Raw genomic sequence first — 18,147 nt, 5'->3', positions numbered from 1 at the left:
GCAGAGGAACCAGAGATCAAATTGCCAATATCCGCTGGATCATCGAAAAAGCAAGAGAGTTCCAGAAAAACATCTATTTCTGCTTTATTGACTATGCCAAAGCCTTTGACTGTGTGGATCACAATAAACTGTGGAAAATTCTGAAAGAGATGGGAATACCAGACCATCTGACCTGTCTCTTGAGAAACCTGTATGCAGGTCAGGAAGCAACAGTTCGAACTGGACATGAAACAACAGACTGGTTCCAAATAGGAAAAGGAGTCCGTCAAGGCTGTATATTGTCACCCTGCTTATTTAACTTATATGCAGAGTACATCATGAGAAACGCTGGGCTGGAAGAAACACAAGCTGGAATCAAGATTGCCGGGAGAAATATCAATAACCTCAGATATGCAGATGACACCACCCTTATGGCAGAGAGTGAAGAAGAACTAAAGAGCCGCTTGATGAAGGTGAAAGAGGAGAGTGAAAAAGTTGGCTTAAAGCTCAACATTCAGAAAACTAAGATCATGGCATCTGGTCCCATCACATCATGGGAAATAGATGTGGAAACAGTGTCAGACTTTATTTTTGGGGGCTCCAGAATCACTGCTGATGGTGACTGCAGCCATGAAATTAAAAGATGCTTACTCTTTGGAAGGAAGGTTATGGCCAACCTAGATAGCATATTTAAAAACAGAGACATTACTTTGCCAACAAAAGTCCATCTAGTCAAGGCTATGGTTTTTCCAGTGGTCATGTATGGATATGAGAGTTGGACGGTGAAGAAAGCTGAGCGCCGAAGAATTGATGCTTTTGAACTGTGGTGTTGGAGAAGACTCTTGAGAGTCCCTTGGACTGCAAGGAGATCCAATCAATCCATCCTAAAAGAGATCAATCCTGGGTGTTCATTGGAAGGTCTGCTGTTGAAGCTGAAACTCCAATACTTTGGCCACCTCATGCGAAGGGTTGACTCATTGGAAAAGACCCTAATGCTGGGTAGGATGGGGGGCGGGAGGAGAAGGGGACGACAGAGGATGAGATGGTTGGATGGCATCACCAACTCGATGGACATGGGTTTGGGTAGACTCTGGGAGTTGGTGATGGACACAGAGGCCTGGCGTGCTGCAATTCATGGGGTCGCAAAGAGTCGGACACGACTGAGCGACTGAACTGAACTGAACTGAAGTATCTGTCCTTCTCGTAGAGGAAGAAATATGAGTCTTAACCTTGGGGAAAAATGTTTGTAACAGGGAAAATGCCGACCAAACATTCCATGTGCTTTCTTGGGTTGGGTGCTATTTACACTATAAGCAGATGTTAGTTTTGTCACTTCCATGCTATGCAGTCAGGAACAAGCAGGCCTCCTCCATTGCTTTCTTTTCTTTCAGGGACACTGGGGGCCATGTGTTTCAGATGGTACAACTAAAGATGTAAGAGATTTACACAAACCACACTGGACTTCACATGACTGAAAAATTAACTCTTATTTTGCTAAGTTACTGAGATTTGGTGATTTGAGTATTAATTTGAAGATTTGTGGATTAAAGTGTTATCACTCCATAGCATATCTTTTATTTGGTTCTCTCATGGAGTTACCATGGAGTTCAGGTTCAGCTCCCTGAACTCATGCCTAGACTTCTGTCCTACGAACCTATGAGATAATACATTGTATCATTTTAAGATGCTAAGTTTACAGTTATTTGTTACATAACAATAGAAAGCTAATACAAAAAGGTGTATATTTTTTTGAATCAGGCTGAATGCACTCAGTTCAGTTCAGTCGCTCAGTCGTGTCCAACTCTTTGCGACCCCGTGGACTGCAGCATGCCAGGCTTCCTTGTCCATCACCAACTCCCGGAGCTTGCTCAAACTCATGTCCATCGAGTCAGTGATGCCATCCAATCATCTCATCCTCTGTCATCCCCTTCACCTCCTGCCTTCAATCTCTCCCAGCATCAGCGTCTTTTTCAATGAGTCAGTTCTTCACACCAGGGAGCCAAAGTATTCGTGTTTCAGCCTCAGCATCAGTCCTTCCAATGAATATTCAGGGTTGATTTCCTTTAGGATGGACTGGTTAGATCTCCTTGTAGCCCAAGGAACTCTCAAGAGTCTTCTCCAATACCACAATTCAAAAGCATCAATTCTTTGGTGCTCAGCTTTCTTTATAGTCCTACTCTCACATCTGTATGTGACTAATGGAAAAACCATAGCTTTGACTAGATGGACCTTTGTTGGCAAAGTAATGTCTCTAATTTTTAATATGCTGTGTAGTTTGGATTGCTAATTTTGTTCCATGTGTGAGCTAGAGCCACCAGCTTCAGTTCTAACAGCTGGCCAGGCTGGGTAATGCCATCCCAGACAAAACCTTGGCACACACTGAACAACACTGAAAAACCAGATATTCCCTGACATAATATAAAAGAAAGAATATACAAAGGATAGGAGATTGATGTTCTGCCTGAACTGTTCATGTGATTCTTACCTATTCACCTCCTTATTTATCCTCCCCACTTCCTAATATAGAAAAAAAAAAGAATATATTTTCATGATTATCATAGATTATTGAGGAAATCATCAGAATTTTTAAAAAGCTGTATTGGCTGTTCTCCCTAGAGTGGAAATCCTGCTGCAAGGGGCTGCAACAAAAACTGGGCTACCAGATTTCAAGTGCCATAGGAGGAAGCTGGGTAGTTGAGCTTAGGCATCATCCTATACTGACCTGAATCAGTCAGTGGTCAAATCTTGGAGAAAGGATTAACAGGCAAGGATCTCCCAATATCGAAATGGAAAGACAACCCACAAAATTATTCACTGAAGTTTTCACCCCCAAATTCTCTGGGTTAGCAAATAATACAATGAAATCACCACCTCATCTTAATTAGCAATGTTGAATCTGGATAGATCCAGAACCTCATGAATGAAGGAGGAGAGAGATGCCTTTGAGGAAGCATCTGTACACTTTTTTCCTAGTTTTCTCCAAAGCAAAATAAATGCACTGGGTAACTGCACTAAAGAAAGAGACTTCCAAAACTTTAGTCATTATTAGATACCTAAGATCTAAGATCAAAACACCTAAGATATAAAGTATCTGTTTAGAACTGAGGTTTATCAGCCTCAGCTGATAAAGGGAATTCTTTCCTGAAATTATAGGTCCGATAAGACTCAATCTTCAAACTGCGATTCCTTCCCCAGATCTGAGAACACTAAACTGTTTTCAGCAGCAATCTGGTCATATTGGAATATTCCTGCTCAAGTGACAAACAAGTTGTTATATACCTGGGTGTCTATCACTAAGATGAAAGAATAGATTTTGATGGACCTCTTATATTTAAGGCACATCCATTCCAATTTTAGATGTTCTACTCTGAGGTTTTAACCATATGAGTCTAAAAGCTGCCAAATGTAGGTGGGAACCAAAACAAGAGAATGCTCTCCAGCTAGTCCAAAGTTCACTTCAAGTGGTCTGTCTTGTAGCCTGGCCAATGACTCATCAGATCCAACTGGAGTCAAATGGTCCATAGGATGGCAGGGTATGCTTGAGAGACTGTAGTAAGCCCCAGAAGAATTTCAGTAGTGCTCCCTTTGAGTTGGGAGCGAGTCACATTTCTTTCAGCAACTATTTTCCCTTTGAGAAACTGTTCCTGGTGTCCTTTTGGACTTACATGAAGATCTGAACACAGGACCACTTTGTGATTTGAATAGCTCATCACGAACTAGATGCCATGTTTTTCATCCAGCCATAAATTTAGTTATGACAGTAGTTCAGTGTTCAAATGATATGAATGGGATGAGCCGAAAGGAACGTTAAATGGCCTTGACTTCTTTCCGTCCCTCTATTCCCTTCACAGACTCAAGTAGAAATGCCTATGACCAAGAACAAAAATGAAAAGATGTACCAACATGAGCCAGAGGTAGACCCACTACAAAGCTACAGCCATAAATGAACTACAGCCTCTCTCAAGGGTGATCCTAAAGGGCACAGGAGAAAGAAAACCCTCACAATGGGCAGACAGATGAGCAGTTTTTCTCATTGTCCACTTTGCTTAGAATGAGAAATTATCTGAGATCAGGATCTATGCTACCTTATCACTGGTTACAAATAGTCTGTCCAGTTGTTCAGAGACCTGCTAAGAATTAGATCTTAAGCCTAGAAACAAAGAAGTTTGGGCAAGAATTGCCCCAGAGCTGAGAATATTTGTGTTCTAAGTCAGTGTTCACAAGACAGCCCCAAGCCAGAGATTCTAAATTATAAAAGGGGATACAATGGCCCACTTAATGATTGTCAGTTGTGTTCCTTCTCAAGGTAATCTGGGGCAAGGCTTATAAACTCAAAAATCAACAAAGTTCAGCTAGGTTCCATAAATAAGGGAAAAGAATTTGGTGACAAACAATGAGGAATACTTGGAATTTCAGCAATCTTGAGAAGGTCCAACTCTCAAGTGGACTGTAGCCCTCCAGGCTCCTCTGTCCACAGAATTTTTGGGGTCAAAATACTGGAGTAGGTTGCCATTTCCTTCTCCAGGGGATCTTTCCAACACAGGGATTGAACCCGTTCTGCCACATTGCAGGCAGATTCTTTATCTTCTGAGCCAGCAGAGAATTTACTGAGATGGTTTATTCCATCTAAAAAATGGTAGCTCTGAATCAGCTCTAGCTGAATCTTGCTATGTTAGAATTTGAGCCCAGTATTGCCAGATCTTTGTTTTTCAAAGAAGTCATAAAAACAAATTTTTAGATGAAATTTTCTGATTTTTAAACCGCTATGAGGAGTAACACACAAGTCTGTGGGTACATATGGCCTTCAGGCTGTTGCTTTACTCTTCATTTAGACTTAATTTTTCCATCAGCACAAATACTGGTAGACTTGTTCAATGCTTTATGCTAAGCCACATAACTTTACCTCAAAGGAATTAATTCCACAAAGTAAGTCAATGGGATGATTATTTTGGCTTTCATTGGTCCATTATATCTTATGGAATTATGCACTGATCAATTATTGAGAGCTCAGTTAGTGCCCTCTGAGACAAAAAGAATCTCAAAGTGTTGCTTCTCCAGTATAGCTACTATACATAGCAGCAATTGTAAGGGAAGAGATGGAAAAATCTTCTGAGGGGAACAACAGGGCTCAGATTCTTCCTCAATAAGTGTGTGGTTCATCTCACTGAGTGGACAAAAAAAAAAATCTGACATGAAGAACTGCCTAAAAGCAAGAGACACATGAATTGGGTAGTGAAGTAGGAAGTCATGAATACCAGTCCCAGCTTAAAACCAAGAGACACAGGCAACCCTTAAAGCCAGTACCCATATTCCCTTGCTTGTTTTTTGTAAAAGTATTTTTTGGTATATAGGATGTGTTTGTATTCTGATGTATCATTCCAATCCATAAAGCACACCACATTGACACAGAACTGTGACAGAACCAGAGGAAACATCGACATCATCTGATGATACTTAACTAGGAAATGGTAGCCTTGAGCCTTCTTCTCTGAGTGTGGTGACTGGAATCTGTTAAAGAGAGGTCCTTCCTGCTGTACATTAGTTATTTGCATTATATTAGAAATATATGCATTGCATTAGAAATATTTTTCAGTGTTTGTGGATAGAACGTTATGTATGTATGTTGTACAGCCAACTGGAATGTGTAGACTTCTGTTGTTTCTGCTTCCTTCCCAGCATCCATTCCTTTGTGGGAGTGGTCCTTTTGACACTCTTGCTGATTCTAATGAGCTGTCATTCACAGGACTCCAGAAATAAGCTAAGCCAAAATAATCAGGCTCTCTTTTCTAAGAAATTCAATCATGAACAAGTATACACAGAACTAGAAGGTAGTTGGAGAAGGCAATGGCACCCCACTCCTATACTCTTGCCTGGAAAATCCCATGGACAGAGGAGCCCGGTAGGCAGCACTCCATGGGGTTGCTGAGAGTCGGACACGACTGAGCAAGTTCACTTTCACGTTTCCTTTCATGCATTGGAGAAGGAAATGGCAACCCACTCCAGTGTTCTTGCCTAGAGAACCCCAGGGACAGGGGAGCCTGGCGGGCTGTTGTCTATGGGGTCGCACAGAGTCGGACACGACTGAAGCGACTTAGCAGCAGCAGCAGCAAAAGGTAGTTAGAACTGGTTTATCTGATGGCAGCTCCTAACATAGTGAGTACATGAGTTTCCACTATATAGATCACCTAAATGCCCAAGTCCCTGGCTTCCCTAGGGCTGGTAATTCAACATACCATTACATAGTTTTCCAATAAATTCACTCAGCTTTTTTTTTCCCCTCTTTTTTTCTGTATTTCTTCTTTTCTTTCTTTTTCTCTCTTCCTCTTCCTTCTTTACTTCCTTCCCTTTGGTTTTAGCTATCAACAGTCATTGCTGTTCCTTATAGCTGACGACTATTAATTAATATAGGTATTATCAGGCTTCTCATATTTTTCTCACAGTATTTTAAAAGTTTAAATATGAATAGCTATCACTTAACTATTAAAGAGTTTACTGAACTTGGTGGACAGAAAAGGTTGATTATGAAAAGCATGACTATACATCCTAGATGTGATTAACAGCAGGAGAATATGGCACAGGGTGTTGTTATTGATGCTGCTGCTGTATACCAGACATTGTCTCTAACTCTTCCAGTACCAACCCCAACTCGAACCTAAACTTAATAAAAATCTCTCCATCAGTGCTACATTTTGAACTCTGAAATAAAGGGAATTTAAGAAAAGACAAAGCTAGATAAATGGTAAAAAAAAAAAAAAAAAAAAATTCAGAAAATCAGAAAATAGAAAAGAGAAGGAAAACACGAGTCATTAATGTCAAGGGTAGACACCTAAGCAGAAGTGGATGTCTGGAAAGGACCAAATTAGCACAGCCAAAAGGGACATCCTCTTTCCTTTATTTTTCTTCACACAGCCTTTAGTGTGGGATGCAATATATAAAAGAATAAACTTTAAATCAATAGATAGATATACATATAGATACAAATCTAGATGTATGCATGTCTGAAAAGTCAGTTCACATCTCTAAACAATTTCAAAAAAGTTTATAAACTTTTTCCTTTAGCGACTATTTCTATGGACTAAACAATGAATCATATAACAAATATTTAAAACTTTAATTCTATCTCAAATTTAAAATCTTAGGGAGTAAACACATTCCATCTATATCTCAGTTTTCTCATCAATAAGCCAGAAATGATTTTTAATCCCATTAAACTACCATACTTTTTAAAACAAAGGAGTTATAGGGCCAACTATTCTTTATGGACATATGAAGAATTAATTCTGCAAATTCATTCTTTATAAAAGAATTAGTTTATCTATTCTATCAGTGTGTATATACAACAAGTGTATTTCTCCCTATGTATGGCATGATTATATGGGTATAATCACAAACACACACACATCATTTTTAACTCAGCTACAGACAATGGGGTTGTAAAACCAACTTAGCAACTACACAACAACGAAAGATTCAACAAAAATGTAACAATCCCTACAAAACAAATGGTTTAGCAAATTTCTGTGGTGACAAACAGTAAGTGTAGCAAGCCATTTTTGCCTGTTTCTCCTTTCCAAAACACTGGTTATCGGACAAACACTTGATTGTCCTGCTGAGCTATATAGATAATGAGTTAGTGTATGTGGTCTGCATATAGGCTTAATGACAGAGGTTTGTACGTCGAAGTTCTGCTACAGGTCTTTAATATAAAATCAATAAATGTTCTTTTATCCTTTAAATTAGAATTTTAAAACACCACATTCATCTTGAGCTGTAACTAATAAAAACCAGTAGAATGTTGTGTGTGTGTATTTTCAGTCGCTTCAGTCCCGTCTAACTCTTTGCGACCCTATCAACTGTAGTCCACCAGGCTTCTCTCTCCAGGGGATTTTCCCAGAAAGAAGACTGGAGTAGGTTGTCCTTCTCTCCTCCAAGGGATCTTCTCAACCCAGAGATGGAACTCATGTTTCCTGCGTTTCCTGCGTTGGCAGGCAGATTCTTTACCACTGAACCACCGAAGAATGTTAGTAAATTCTATTTAATTCTCCTAAAATTATATCTTTGTGAAGCTTACAATGGAGCTTTAACCCTTTATAGTGTAATTCAGTTTATCTCTCCCATGCCATTTCCTGAGAATAAAACATATCACAAGAAAGCATTTTTGCCCAGTGAATGTGCTTAAACTTTAGAGAACAAACTAAGCGGCAACTAAAATGTACTAAATACCTTGATATGACTATATTCTTGTAGAGAAAACTCAATATCCTGCCTTGAATCCAGGCACGGAAACATAAAGAAAAGGAAACACGAACATAAACTAAAAAGAATTCCTGCGACGATCTCAGAAGAGTCGCACTCAATGCCAAAAACTGTCAGTAAAAAACGATCTGAGAACCACAATATTTAACAGTCCCTTTGACTTCAGGGTTAAAAAATGACATCTGCTATGCAAACGCGCAGTCATCTCCTAACAATTCGTTTGTCAATGTTGAGATAAGCAAAGCAAGATCAAAGTCCAGAAATTGCAGAAGGGAGTTAGGCTGCAGCAGGGGTTGCCGGTTGGGGTCAAGCGCTTGTACAAATGGAAGACAGAGTGGGTTGCCTTTCCTCCCCACTTTTATACTGCAGTGTGCTCATCCCTGTCATCTGACCGGGAACTTCAACTGTTAGGGGCAATTGGTACGTAGGTGTTCTAACTCCTTCATTGATGTTTAGTATCACTCTTGTTTTAGAATCTGTCCGGTAGGCAACACGACTCCCAATTGACCCTGCCCCACCATTACAACACCCGCTAGATACACTGCTGATGGAAGCATTTACTGAAAACTTTCTAGGAGGCTGAAGCCCCAGAAAAGAAAACCCGTCCAGGGCTCGTAGTTCAGTTGGCACCGCTGAGGAAAGAAGACAAGACGCTATTGATTACTCACAGTTCGCCTCCAAGACGGGAAGCACTAGGGCGAGGCACGCCAGCAGCGTCCCCGTGCGCCCACCCAGGACCCTCATGGCGAAACGGGCGGAGGCGCGGGCAGAAGCGGCGGCGCGTCGCGGCGGGGACCCCTGCGCCCGGCGCGCGGCGGAGCTATGACCCGGGCGCCGCTAGTTGAGCACTGCGGCGCGGGGGCGCCTGCGAGCCAGCTCGCCCGAGGAGCAGCGGAGCCGGGGGCGGAGGGGACCGCCCGCTCCCAGCCCCCCGCCCGGCGGGGAAGTGATAACAGGGACATTTCCTGGAAGCTTTTCTTTTCAGAGCTGGGGGCAGGGCTCAGGGAGAGAGCTGGAGGCCTGGTAAACACTGTCGAGACATCCTTCCTGGCCCTTTCCAGGCTCCAGCGCTTCGTTCTGGTCTCCGGAATATGAAGTTTGCCAAGAAGGGGACGCAAAAGCGTTTAAAACGACCATCTCCGCCACCACCGCCACCTCCAGCGAGCCGGAGTGGAAGGCTGAGTGGCCCAGAAAACTGAGGACTCAAGAGATCAGGGTTCAGTTCCGTTCAGTTCAGTCGCTCAGTCGTGTCAGACTCTTAAAGATCAGGGCTTAAAGCTTAGAAGGAAAAAAAATCTGATGTTAACCATCTGATAAAGATGTTAACCAAAACCTGGAAGCGAATGAGAACTCTAAGTTGGCCACGGAGAACAGACATAATGGAAGCTAAAGTGATAATTTTGATCATCGACGCTTCAATTTTGTTCTTGCATTTATAGTGTAAAGAAAGTATAGCAAAAAAAAAAAGTTCGGGGAGAAAAGAGAATGTATCGGATTCTGTCACCTTCAAATAGCTCATTTTTGGTTTTTGCATATTACCTCTGCTTTTTGTGTTTAGGCATGCACATTTGAAACATGTTATTAATGTTTAAGACTGCGTTTGGAGCTGAACCGCCTAGATTAGAGTGGCCATGCTCTGCGGTTTACTAATTGTTTTATCTGTAAAATGGAGATAATAGTAAGTGTTTACAGTGTTGAGGGAAGAATTTAGAGAGAACACATGTGAGGCAATTAGTGTGTTAAAGAGTAGCACGTACTTAAGGCACGCTTCCTAGCATCACTTCCAATATTTCTGCCTAGTGAACATATCGACTGATTTCCTGTGTGTGTCAAATAGGCTGATGCTCTCTCAAGGGTATTTCCCAGCTCTAGCTTTCCGTGGTTCTGTGATCCAGCTGGATGGAAGTTTATATGGGTCATTATATCTGAAAATGTGCAAAGGAGTTGTTGAACATATCCATATTCTTCCCTCTTAATTTAACTTCCTTCTTGGTATGTCTGACTCTACCATGTCAGTCTATTCAGATTTATTCCAAACCCAGGTGATTTAATTAAAAATATAAGTCTAATCTCTGTAAAATTGTTTGGTGTGCTAGGAATCAGAACATAAAACAAAATGACCTTTTAAGTATTGTATTTAATTATTGAATATTTAAATGCATTTAAGCCACAGCATTGCCTCATTCGTGAGAAAGAATTAAGAGTAGAATATTGGCTTTGAGATATCAATATTTCACAAGGGAAGACTTCAAAAATCATGAATCAACAGCGTTCATAACAAAGCATCACCCATATAGACATTAAAAAATATAGAGTATGAAGAAAGAAATGTTAGCGAAATGCAAGGGACCTAAAAAAAATCTCGATCTTTAAAAAAGTTCAACCGAATGTGAAACTTTTAAGTCATTTTAAGACCACAAATGTACATCACAGTCCTAGGATTGGTTGTCAATGCTGAAAAATTATGTGTCCTATCTACACTGTAATGTTGAATTTTGAAAAATTATACCCTGAAATGTTTTAAAATTTAATAGTACATCTTTGGAGAAATTTTCAGGTTTTTACTTTATTGCATGAATTCACTCTGTGAAGATGATGTCACCTTTAGCTCGATATTGATTAGCATTTGGTCAATTTCACTTAGTCAAAATTTGTTTTCAGTACACTTCTAAATTTTTAATTAAATCTTATCCAAAATTTGACTGGCAAACTAATCCCTTTTCCTGGTTCTAATCCCATTCCCTCACCCAGTTTTACATTTCTCCATATAATCTTCTACTAATATATTTTCCCACTTATTATGTCTATTATCTGCATCCTCATTACTCTCTACCATGTCTACTAAAAGTTGGTACTGGTCATCTACCTCTACAAAGATTAAGTCATTAGCCACTGAAGCTGCTGACCTTCAACACACCCTGAAAAGAGTTCAGGGTGGAGATCAGGAATGAGGCACTCTGTGCTCTGGGAAAAATTGACAGAATGGGCCTTTAGAAAGTTACATATTTTCGGATTTTATGATGCCAAATTCTTGCATCTTCTCATATCTAGAAAACCACTAAAACTGTTAACAGTGATAGATGCTCCGTGTCACTAGCAATAAGCCTCTGCCAAAATTTGTGCTTTTTTGCATAAAGCCCCCCTTGACAAAAATCATACAATACTGACCTTTCTGCTACCTCTTTAGAACAGTTTATTAGCGTTATTTGAGATGTTCTCTCCCCAACTGTAGTCCTCATCTTGCCCCCAATAAAAATCTAACTTGCAACTCTCATGTTGTGCATTTTTTTTTTTTTAGTCCACAACTACTAGAATGTAAAATACAACCACAAGGGCAGACATTTTTGAATGTTTTGTTCACAACTATTTTCCTAGTGCCTAGAAGAGTGACTGGTACATAAACATTCACCTAAATTCAATTTAACAGTATAAGTCTGATAATATTTATGCCCCAATCTATCTACCTATGTATCTATCTATGTATATTTCACATTTATACATGGGTATTATGTGAAGTGAAATTAAACAAAGAAAGACAAATGCTGCATGTAATCACTTACATGTACAATTTTTAAAAAGTTAAATTCATTGAAATAGAGAGTAAAATGGTTGTTTCAGGGGCTGAGAGGTGGAGAAATGAAGAGAGGCTGATAAAGGGTATAAACTTTCAGTTATAGGATGAATAAGTTTTGAGGATCTAACTTACAGCGTGGTGACTAAAGTTAATTGCACTGTATTGTATACTTGAAATTTGCTAAGGCAGTATCAAAGTCTCACCCCTCCCCAAAAAGAAAGAAGAAAGAAAAAAAGAAAGAAGGAAAGGTAACTATGTGAGGTTATGGGTGTGTTAATTAACTTGATTGTGGAAACCATTTCACAATGTATCAGTTCAGTTCAGTTCAGTCCAGTTCAGTTCAGTCGCTCAGTCATGTCCAACTCTTTGCAGAATTGATGCTTTTGAACTGTGGTGTTGGAGAAGACTCTTGAGAGTCCCTTGGACTGCAAGGAGATCCAATCAATCCATCCTAAAGGAGCTCGATCCTGGGTGTTCATTGAAAGGACTGATGTTGAAGCTGAAACTCCAATACTTTGGCCACCTCATGCAAAGAGTTGCCTCGTTGGAAAAGACCCTAATGCTGGGTAGGATTGGGGGCAGGAGGAGAAGGGGACGACAGAGGATGAGATGGTTGGATGGCATCATTGACTAGATGGACATGGGTTTGGGTAGACTCCGGGAGTTGGTGATGGACACAGAGGCCTGGCGTACATACATCAAATCATCAGATTGTACATCACATGTGTTACAACTTTATTTGTTAATTTTATCTCGGTAAAACTGGAGAGAAATAAAAGAAACCAGGTAACATTTAGGATGCAAATTCAACAGTGTCTGGAAAATGAAGCACGAATCTTAATTAGAATGATGACAGCAAGACTGTTTTTTCACTCAGAACAAACATGTCTGTACTGTGGCAAAACAGCCACAAAATTACAGTGGTTTAAAATAAGTGTTTATTTCTTGGTTATAGGCAGTCTACTACAGGACTTTCTAGGCAGCTGTCTTCCATGTGTTGCCTCATCATTCCACGCTATTTTTATGTTGTAGTACTTCAGAGGTAAAGTAGGTTTCCATAGTTAGCATTGCACAGGAAGATAGAACATGAAGAATTGTGGACCAGCTCAATGCCTTCACCAAAAAGTGATACAGCCACCACACTCATATTTCACTGAACAAAGGAGGTCTTATGTCTTCAAGACAGTGGGAGTATCTATCTCATGTGCTTGTAAAAGCAAAAAGAGAACTGGAAATAGTGAGCAGCACATGTCCATCAAACCATTTAATATAATGAAAAACTAACAGCTAGTTAACTAACTGACCAACTGCATATTGGTATCAGAAATATTTGGTAATGTACCACTACCAGAATTAGCCTGACATGAAGTAGAGCAGGGGTTAAGCATAGGTCCCGATATGCTCAAGGACAGTAAGTATAGTACAGCTCTTCAGGTACAGAAGTCTAATAGTTATTAGAGTCTCCAGGAGAACATATGTTTTAAGAAAAAGTAGAGGAACAAAGTCAGATTTTAAGGAATATAAATAGGAAGCTGATGGAGGAATAATCAGTGAGATCAGAAGATAACCAAAATAGCATATAATTGTGGAAACCAAGGAAGGAAAGGATTTTAGAAGCGCTAACTGTATTAATTGTAGTTACAGAGGTATTATAGTATCTGGAAGGGTGCTCTGGGGAGAGGCAGCCTAGCACTGGTGGGGAATGGCTGGTTCAGTTAGGAAAGCCAGTAGAGGTCATACACTCTGGAGAAACTGGAAAGAAAACTGAAGTTATTAAGATAGGACAATGTGAACAGAGAACAAGATCCCTAACAGTTTGGAGACAGAGGTAGGAGGAGATATATCATAAATATTTATGGGACAGGTATCACCAACTTCAGAAATCTGCTATTATTTGCTAGAAATTGCACCTGAGCTTTATTTTCCTCATTTCATCATCTTAGCAGCCCTGCAAAGTATGTATTGTGATTCTCATTTTACAGATGAGGTTATTTGAGTTCAGAGCCAGTAAGCTATATGAGTTGGGATTAGGGTTTCATCAGTGAGTAAAAGACAGAAGTTAATTTTAAAACTAGAGCTACCTTAATCCCAAACCATTATTTTCTCTTGGATACACTGGGCTTCCTAAGGCCCTCTCTCTTTTTTACTAGAATTTGAAAATAAGTATATTTAACTGGAGACTGAATGAACACATGGATCCCTACATATAATGCATTCATTTCTTCCTATAGAAATGTACCTGCCATTTACTTATTTCCAGAGAATATAATAGAAAAGCAGATATTACATATCTCTTTAAATAAAATACAACATGTTACAAAATAGCAATAGCCTGTTGATGAAGGTGAAAGAGGAGAGTAAAAGAGCTGGTTTAAAACTCAACACTCAAAAAACTAAGATCATGGCACCTAGTCCCATCACTTCATGGCAAATAGATGGGGAAACAATGGAAACATTGACAGACTTTATTTTGGGGGACTCCCAAATCACTGCAGATGGTGACTACAGCCATGAAATTAAAAGATGCTTGCTCCTTGGAAGAAAAGCTATGACAAACCTAGACAGCATATTAAAAAGCAGAGACGTCGCTTTGCCGAGAAAGGTCTGTCTAGTCAAAGCTGTGGTTTTTCCAGTAGTCATGTATGGATGTGAGATTTGGACCATAAAGAAAGCTGAGACGCAAAGAATCGATGCTTTTGAACTGTGGTGCTGTAGAAGACTCTTCAGAATCCCTGGAACTGCCAGGAGATTAAACCCATCAATCCTAAAGGGAATCAACCCTGAATACTCACTGGCATGACTGATGCTGAAGCTGAAGCTCCAATACTTGGGCACCTGATGTGAACAGCTGACCTGTTGGAAAAGATCTTGATGCTAGGAAAGATTGAAGGCAGGAGGAGAAGGGGACGACAGAGGATGAGATGTTTGGATGGCATCACCGAATCAATGGACGTGAGTTTGAACAAACTCCGGAAGATAGTGAAGGATAGGGAAGTCAGGGGTGCTGTAGTCCACGGGTCGAAAAGAGTCGGACATGACTAAGCAACTGAACAACAACAACGACATGATCTCGATCTTGCAGAAACTAAATAGCTAGCAATCTACATCTCTAAAAATCCTGAAAGTACATACATCAAAATTTAATACTGGTTACCTTTAAGTGGTGAGTATGAGATCTTATTTTCTTCATCTTTTTCCTTTTTCATACTTTCCAAAATGAACATATTCTTTTGTAAGCATAACCTCCACACAATATATATGATACAATTCCATTTCACATTCTATGTAACAATAAACAAGTCCTAAAGGAAATCAACCCTGAACATTCATTGGAAGGACTGATGCTAAAGCTGAAGTTCCAATACTTTGGCCACCTGATGCGGAGAGCCGACTCATCGGAAAGGACCAACTCAAAGGACTCACCCATTGAGCAAATGAACATGAGCTTGAGCAAACTTCGGGAGATGGTGAAGGACGGGGAACCCTGGCGTGCTGCAATCCATGGGGTCGCAAAGAGTCGGACATGACTGAACGACTGAACAACAACAAACTAAAACGTCACTCTCATCTAAACTATTGGATAGTTAGCGAATGAGTTTCCCCCTCATTCTTAACTTGATTGTCTCAGTGTATTGTTTCTGTAGTTGTGCAGCCAGTGTCCGCAAGGCATCCCACAGGATCCCCTCCTTGCTTTAAGAAACAAAACAAAACACGCACAAGACCTGAGATCTCCGGATCTCAGTTGGAATTGGAGACAGACAAGGAGCAGCACGATCACACAGTTTGGATAAGTGTACCTCTTAGCCTAAGAACTGTCGGAAATCCCTCAATTCAGCTCTGGACGCTTCCGTTGCCTAGCTACGAGAACCGCCTGCCCCATCTCCCTCTCTCTTCAAGCCCCTCCCCCTTCTCCCTCCCACCCCCGGCGGGGGCGGGGAGCCTGGCCTCTTCAGCCACTGAGAGCGCCTCGCGACGGGCCGTCCAACGGTGATTGGAGAAGTGTAAGGGCGGTGCTTGGGGCGGGCCTTCCGCGCCTGGGGGGAACGTCAGCACGTTGACGCGGGGGTTTTCTCTGGCGGCAAGATAACCCTGCCCGGGTTTGTGTAACTGCGCCTTTGGTCCCCACTGCGTAGGCGGGGAGCGAGGTTTTCCGCTCGACTGCGGGCGCGGTTGTTGGGCTTGGTTCTGAGAGTGACCGCCCTCAACCTCCTCCCGGCCTCTCCTCCAGGCCCCTTCTCCTCTGGGCCTCCTCGGAGCGGCGGCGGCGTCCCCGAGGAGTCGGCCCAGGAGGACTAGCGGCCCATCTCCGCTCCGGGCTCGGATGGGAGGCGGAGGGTGGAGCGGCCTGGGATGTTCAGTCTGATGGCCAATTGCTGCAACTGGTTCAAGCGGTGGCGGGAGCCCGTCAGGTAGGCTGGAGCCAGTTGGCCAGGTGCCTTCCTAGGGGAGGGGACCAGCTGCGCCCCAAGGAAGGGGCGCCGCCTCTCAGCCTCCAGCTCGAGTCTCTCACAGGCCACTGGGGATGCTTTCGCTCCCGATTTGATTTAGGTCCTCAGGGAACGATAGGAGGACGTTGCCTTTCTGTTTAGTTGCAGTTAAGTTCTAATCTGTAATGATTGTTGTCATAATTTAAGTGGGTCCTAATTTCTTAAAAAATTGTGAGTTTTGTGTGTGTGGAATTGGAGACTATCCGTTGTGTATTTTTCCCCTGAAACTTTTGTAATGGGATTTTTTTTTTTTTAATAGAGCATCGTGAGATGTATTTTCATAACATCTACAGACAACTTCCCACCACACACACTGTTTTGTTTGAGGACTTGGACTTGGAATTTCTCCACTACTTAATAATTATATGACTTTCCCACTTTTGGCTCCACCCCCTTCATATTAAAAGATAATATCTGTGCTCTAGGAGTGTTGAATTAAATGAGAATAACTGATGGAAGGTGTTCTTAACTGTGGTGTGCTTCAGTTTTTACATGAGATCTAGTTAAGCCCTTTAGTTGAAAAAGTCTGCTTTTTAACGTTTTGTTTTAACTGCTTAATATGTTAATATTTAGAGCCCGCTACTTGGTATTCATTCATTTATTGAGAAAATACCACGTGCCAGGCACTGTGCTAGGAAGAAATCAGTGAAAATGATGTTTTTAAAATTGAGCTACTCAACCTATAAAGAAATCTTAAGTTCGTTTGTCTTTATAAATAATGTTGATTTTTTTTATAATTCTACTTTAGAATTAAGCCAACGGTAATTTATAGCAAAAGTTTTGGGTTTTTTAAATCATTAACATTTCAAATACGTATTTGCCATAAGGATGAACTATACTTTAAAGAATGATAAACTATACTTACAAGGAAAAATGTATGTCTGTATTTGGAAATTTGCTTTAAATGAAACTTTTGAATTCTCCCCATATTAACTCTTAAATGAATGTGAATCTTATAAGTGGTATGATCAACTTTCAAGAATCAAAGATATGTTGGGTGTGTAGACTGATTTAATTTGTTTTCAACATATTCTGGTCTGATTGCAGTCTCTACTAAGCCTGGAGGATCATTCATAATAGATGGTCCCTTGTTTTTCTCTGTGTCTGGTTTTTGAAAAATGTATTTTATTTTTCTAAGAAAGCACAATAGTAGCATGTGTCCTTTTAATTAAAAACATTCAAAAACCTTTCACTCCAAAGAAGTTTTCAATTTAATTCATTACTCTTTGTGTTTGCTTCTCACAGTAGCTGTAATGTAATAATCTTTGGGATGATTAAAGAAAGTACAGAGTTCAGAGAACAGAGAATGTGTTGATTTCTGAGTAGAAAAGATAATTGGATTGGATTGGATTAATAAGCAAATTGAAATTTAACCCTATAACTCAGTTTATTTTGTTTAATAAATAGTAGTATCAAGATCTGTGCTGTCCAATGGGGTAGTGATAGCTGCATATGACTGTTGAGCATTTGAAACGTGGCTAGTCGGAATTGAGATGCTATAGGGCTTTCCAGGTGGCTCAGTGGTAAAGAATCTGCCTGCTCATGCAGGAGACACTGGTTCAATCCCTGGGTGGGGAAGATCCCTTGAGAAGGAAATGACCACCGGCTCCAGTACTATTGCCTGGGAAATCCCATGGACAGAGGAGCCTGGGGGCTGTAGTCGATGGGGTTGCAAAAGAGACACCACGGAGTACACATGCATGCAAAGTGTATAATACAAAGCAGATTTTGAAGATTTATTATACAGGAAGGAAAAAGGAAAATATCAGTCTTTTTTTTTTTTCAGTTTGATTACATGACCTTTCACTTTTTATTTTCATTTTTTAAAATGCAGTTACTAGAAAATTTAGC

At 40.6% G+C, this 18,147-nt stretch overlaps 2 protein-coding genes across 14 annotated transcripts in view; one reads left to right on the top strand and one right to left on the bottom strand.

Moving 5' to 3' along the window:
• PROS1 (protein S) overlaps positions 1–9,087 on the bottom strand; it is a 72,719-nt gene extending 63,632 nt beyond the window's left edge. For all 5 annotated transcript variants that reach the window (XR_014070575.1, XM_081547455.1, XM_081547471.1 and 2 more), the window contains exon 1: positions 8,904–9,087. Coding sequence is in view for 1 of the 5 variants with exons in the window: in XM_081547446.1 (XP_081403572.1) it covers positions 8,904–8,979 (76 nt within the window). In the remaining 4 variants the exon portion in view is untranslated. The remainder of the gene's footprint in view (positions 1–8,903) is intronic.
• A 6,616-nt stretch (positions 9,088–15,703) lies between these two features.
• ARL13B (ARF like GTPase 13B) overlaps positions 15,704–18,147 on the top strand; it is a 77,219-nt gene continuing 74,775 nt past the window's right edge. For 4 of the 9 annotated variants that reach the window (XM_081547594.1, XM_081547586.1, XM_081547540.1 and 1 more), the window contains exon 1: positions 15,863–16,218. In XM_081547594.1, coding sequence (XP_081403720.1) covers positions 16,160–16,218 — 59 coding nt within the window. In that variant the 5' untranslated portion in view covers positions 15,863–16,159. Of the gene's footprint in view, positions 15,811–15,862; positions 16,219–18,147 lie in introns of those variants that run through there. The other 5 variants (XM_081547562.1, XM_081547499.1, XM_081547519.1 and 2 more) reach the window with 4 other exon arrangements.

Source organism: Giraffa tippelskirchi, chromosome 2 (assembly GCF_054371585.1).
Source record: "Giraffa tippelskirchi isolate mGirTip1 chromosome 2, T2T-mGirTip1v1.2.pri, whole genome shotgun sequence".
NCBI classification, from domain to species: domain Eukaryota; kingdom Metazoa; phylum Chordata; class Mammalia; order Artiodactyla; family Giraffidae; genus Giraffa; species Giraffa tippelskirchi.
Note: the sequence above shows the minus strand (reverse complement) of the source record. Positions and strands in the feature narration are given on the sequence as shown.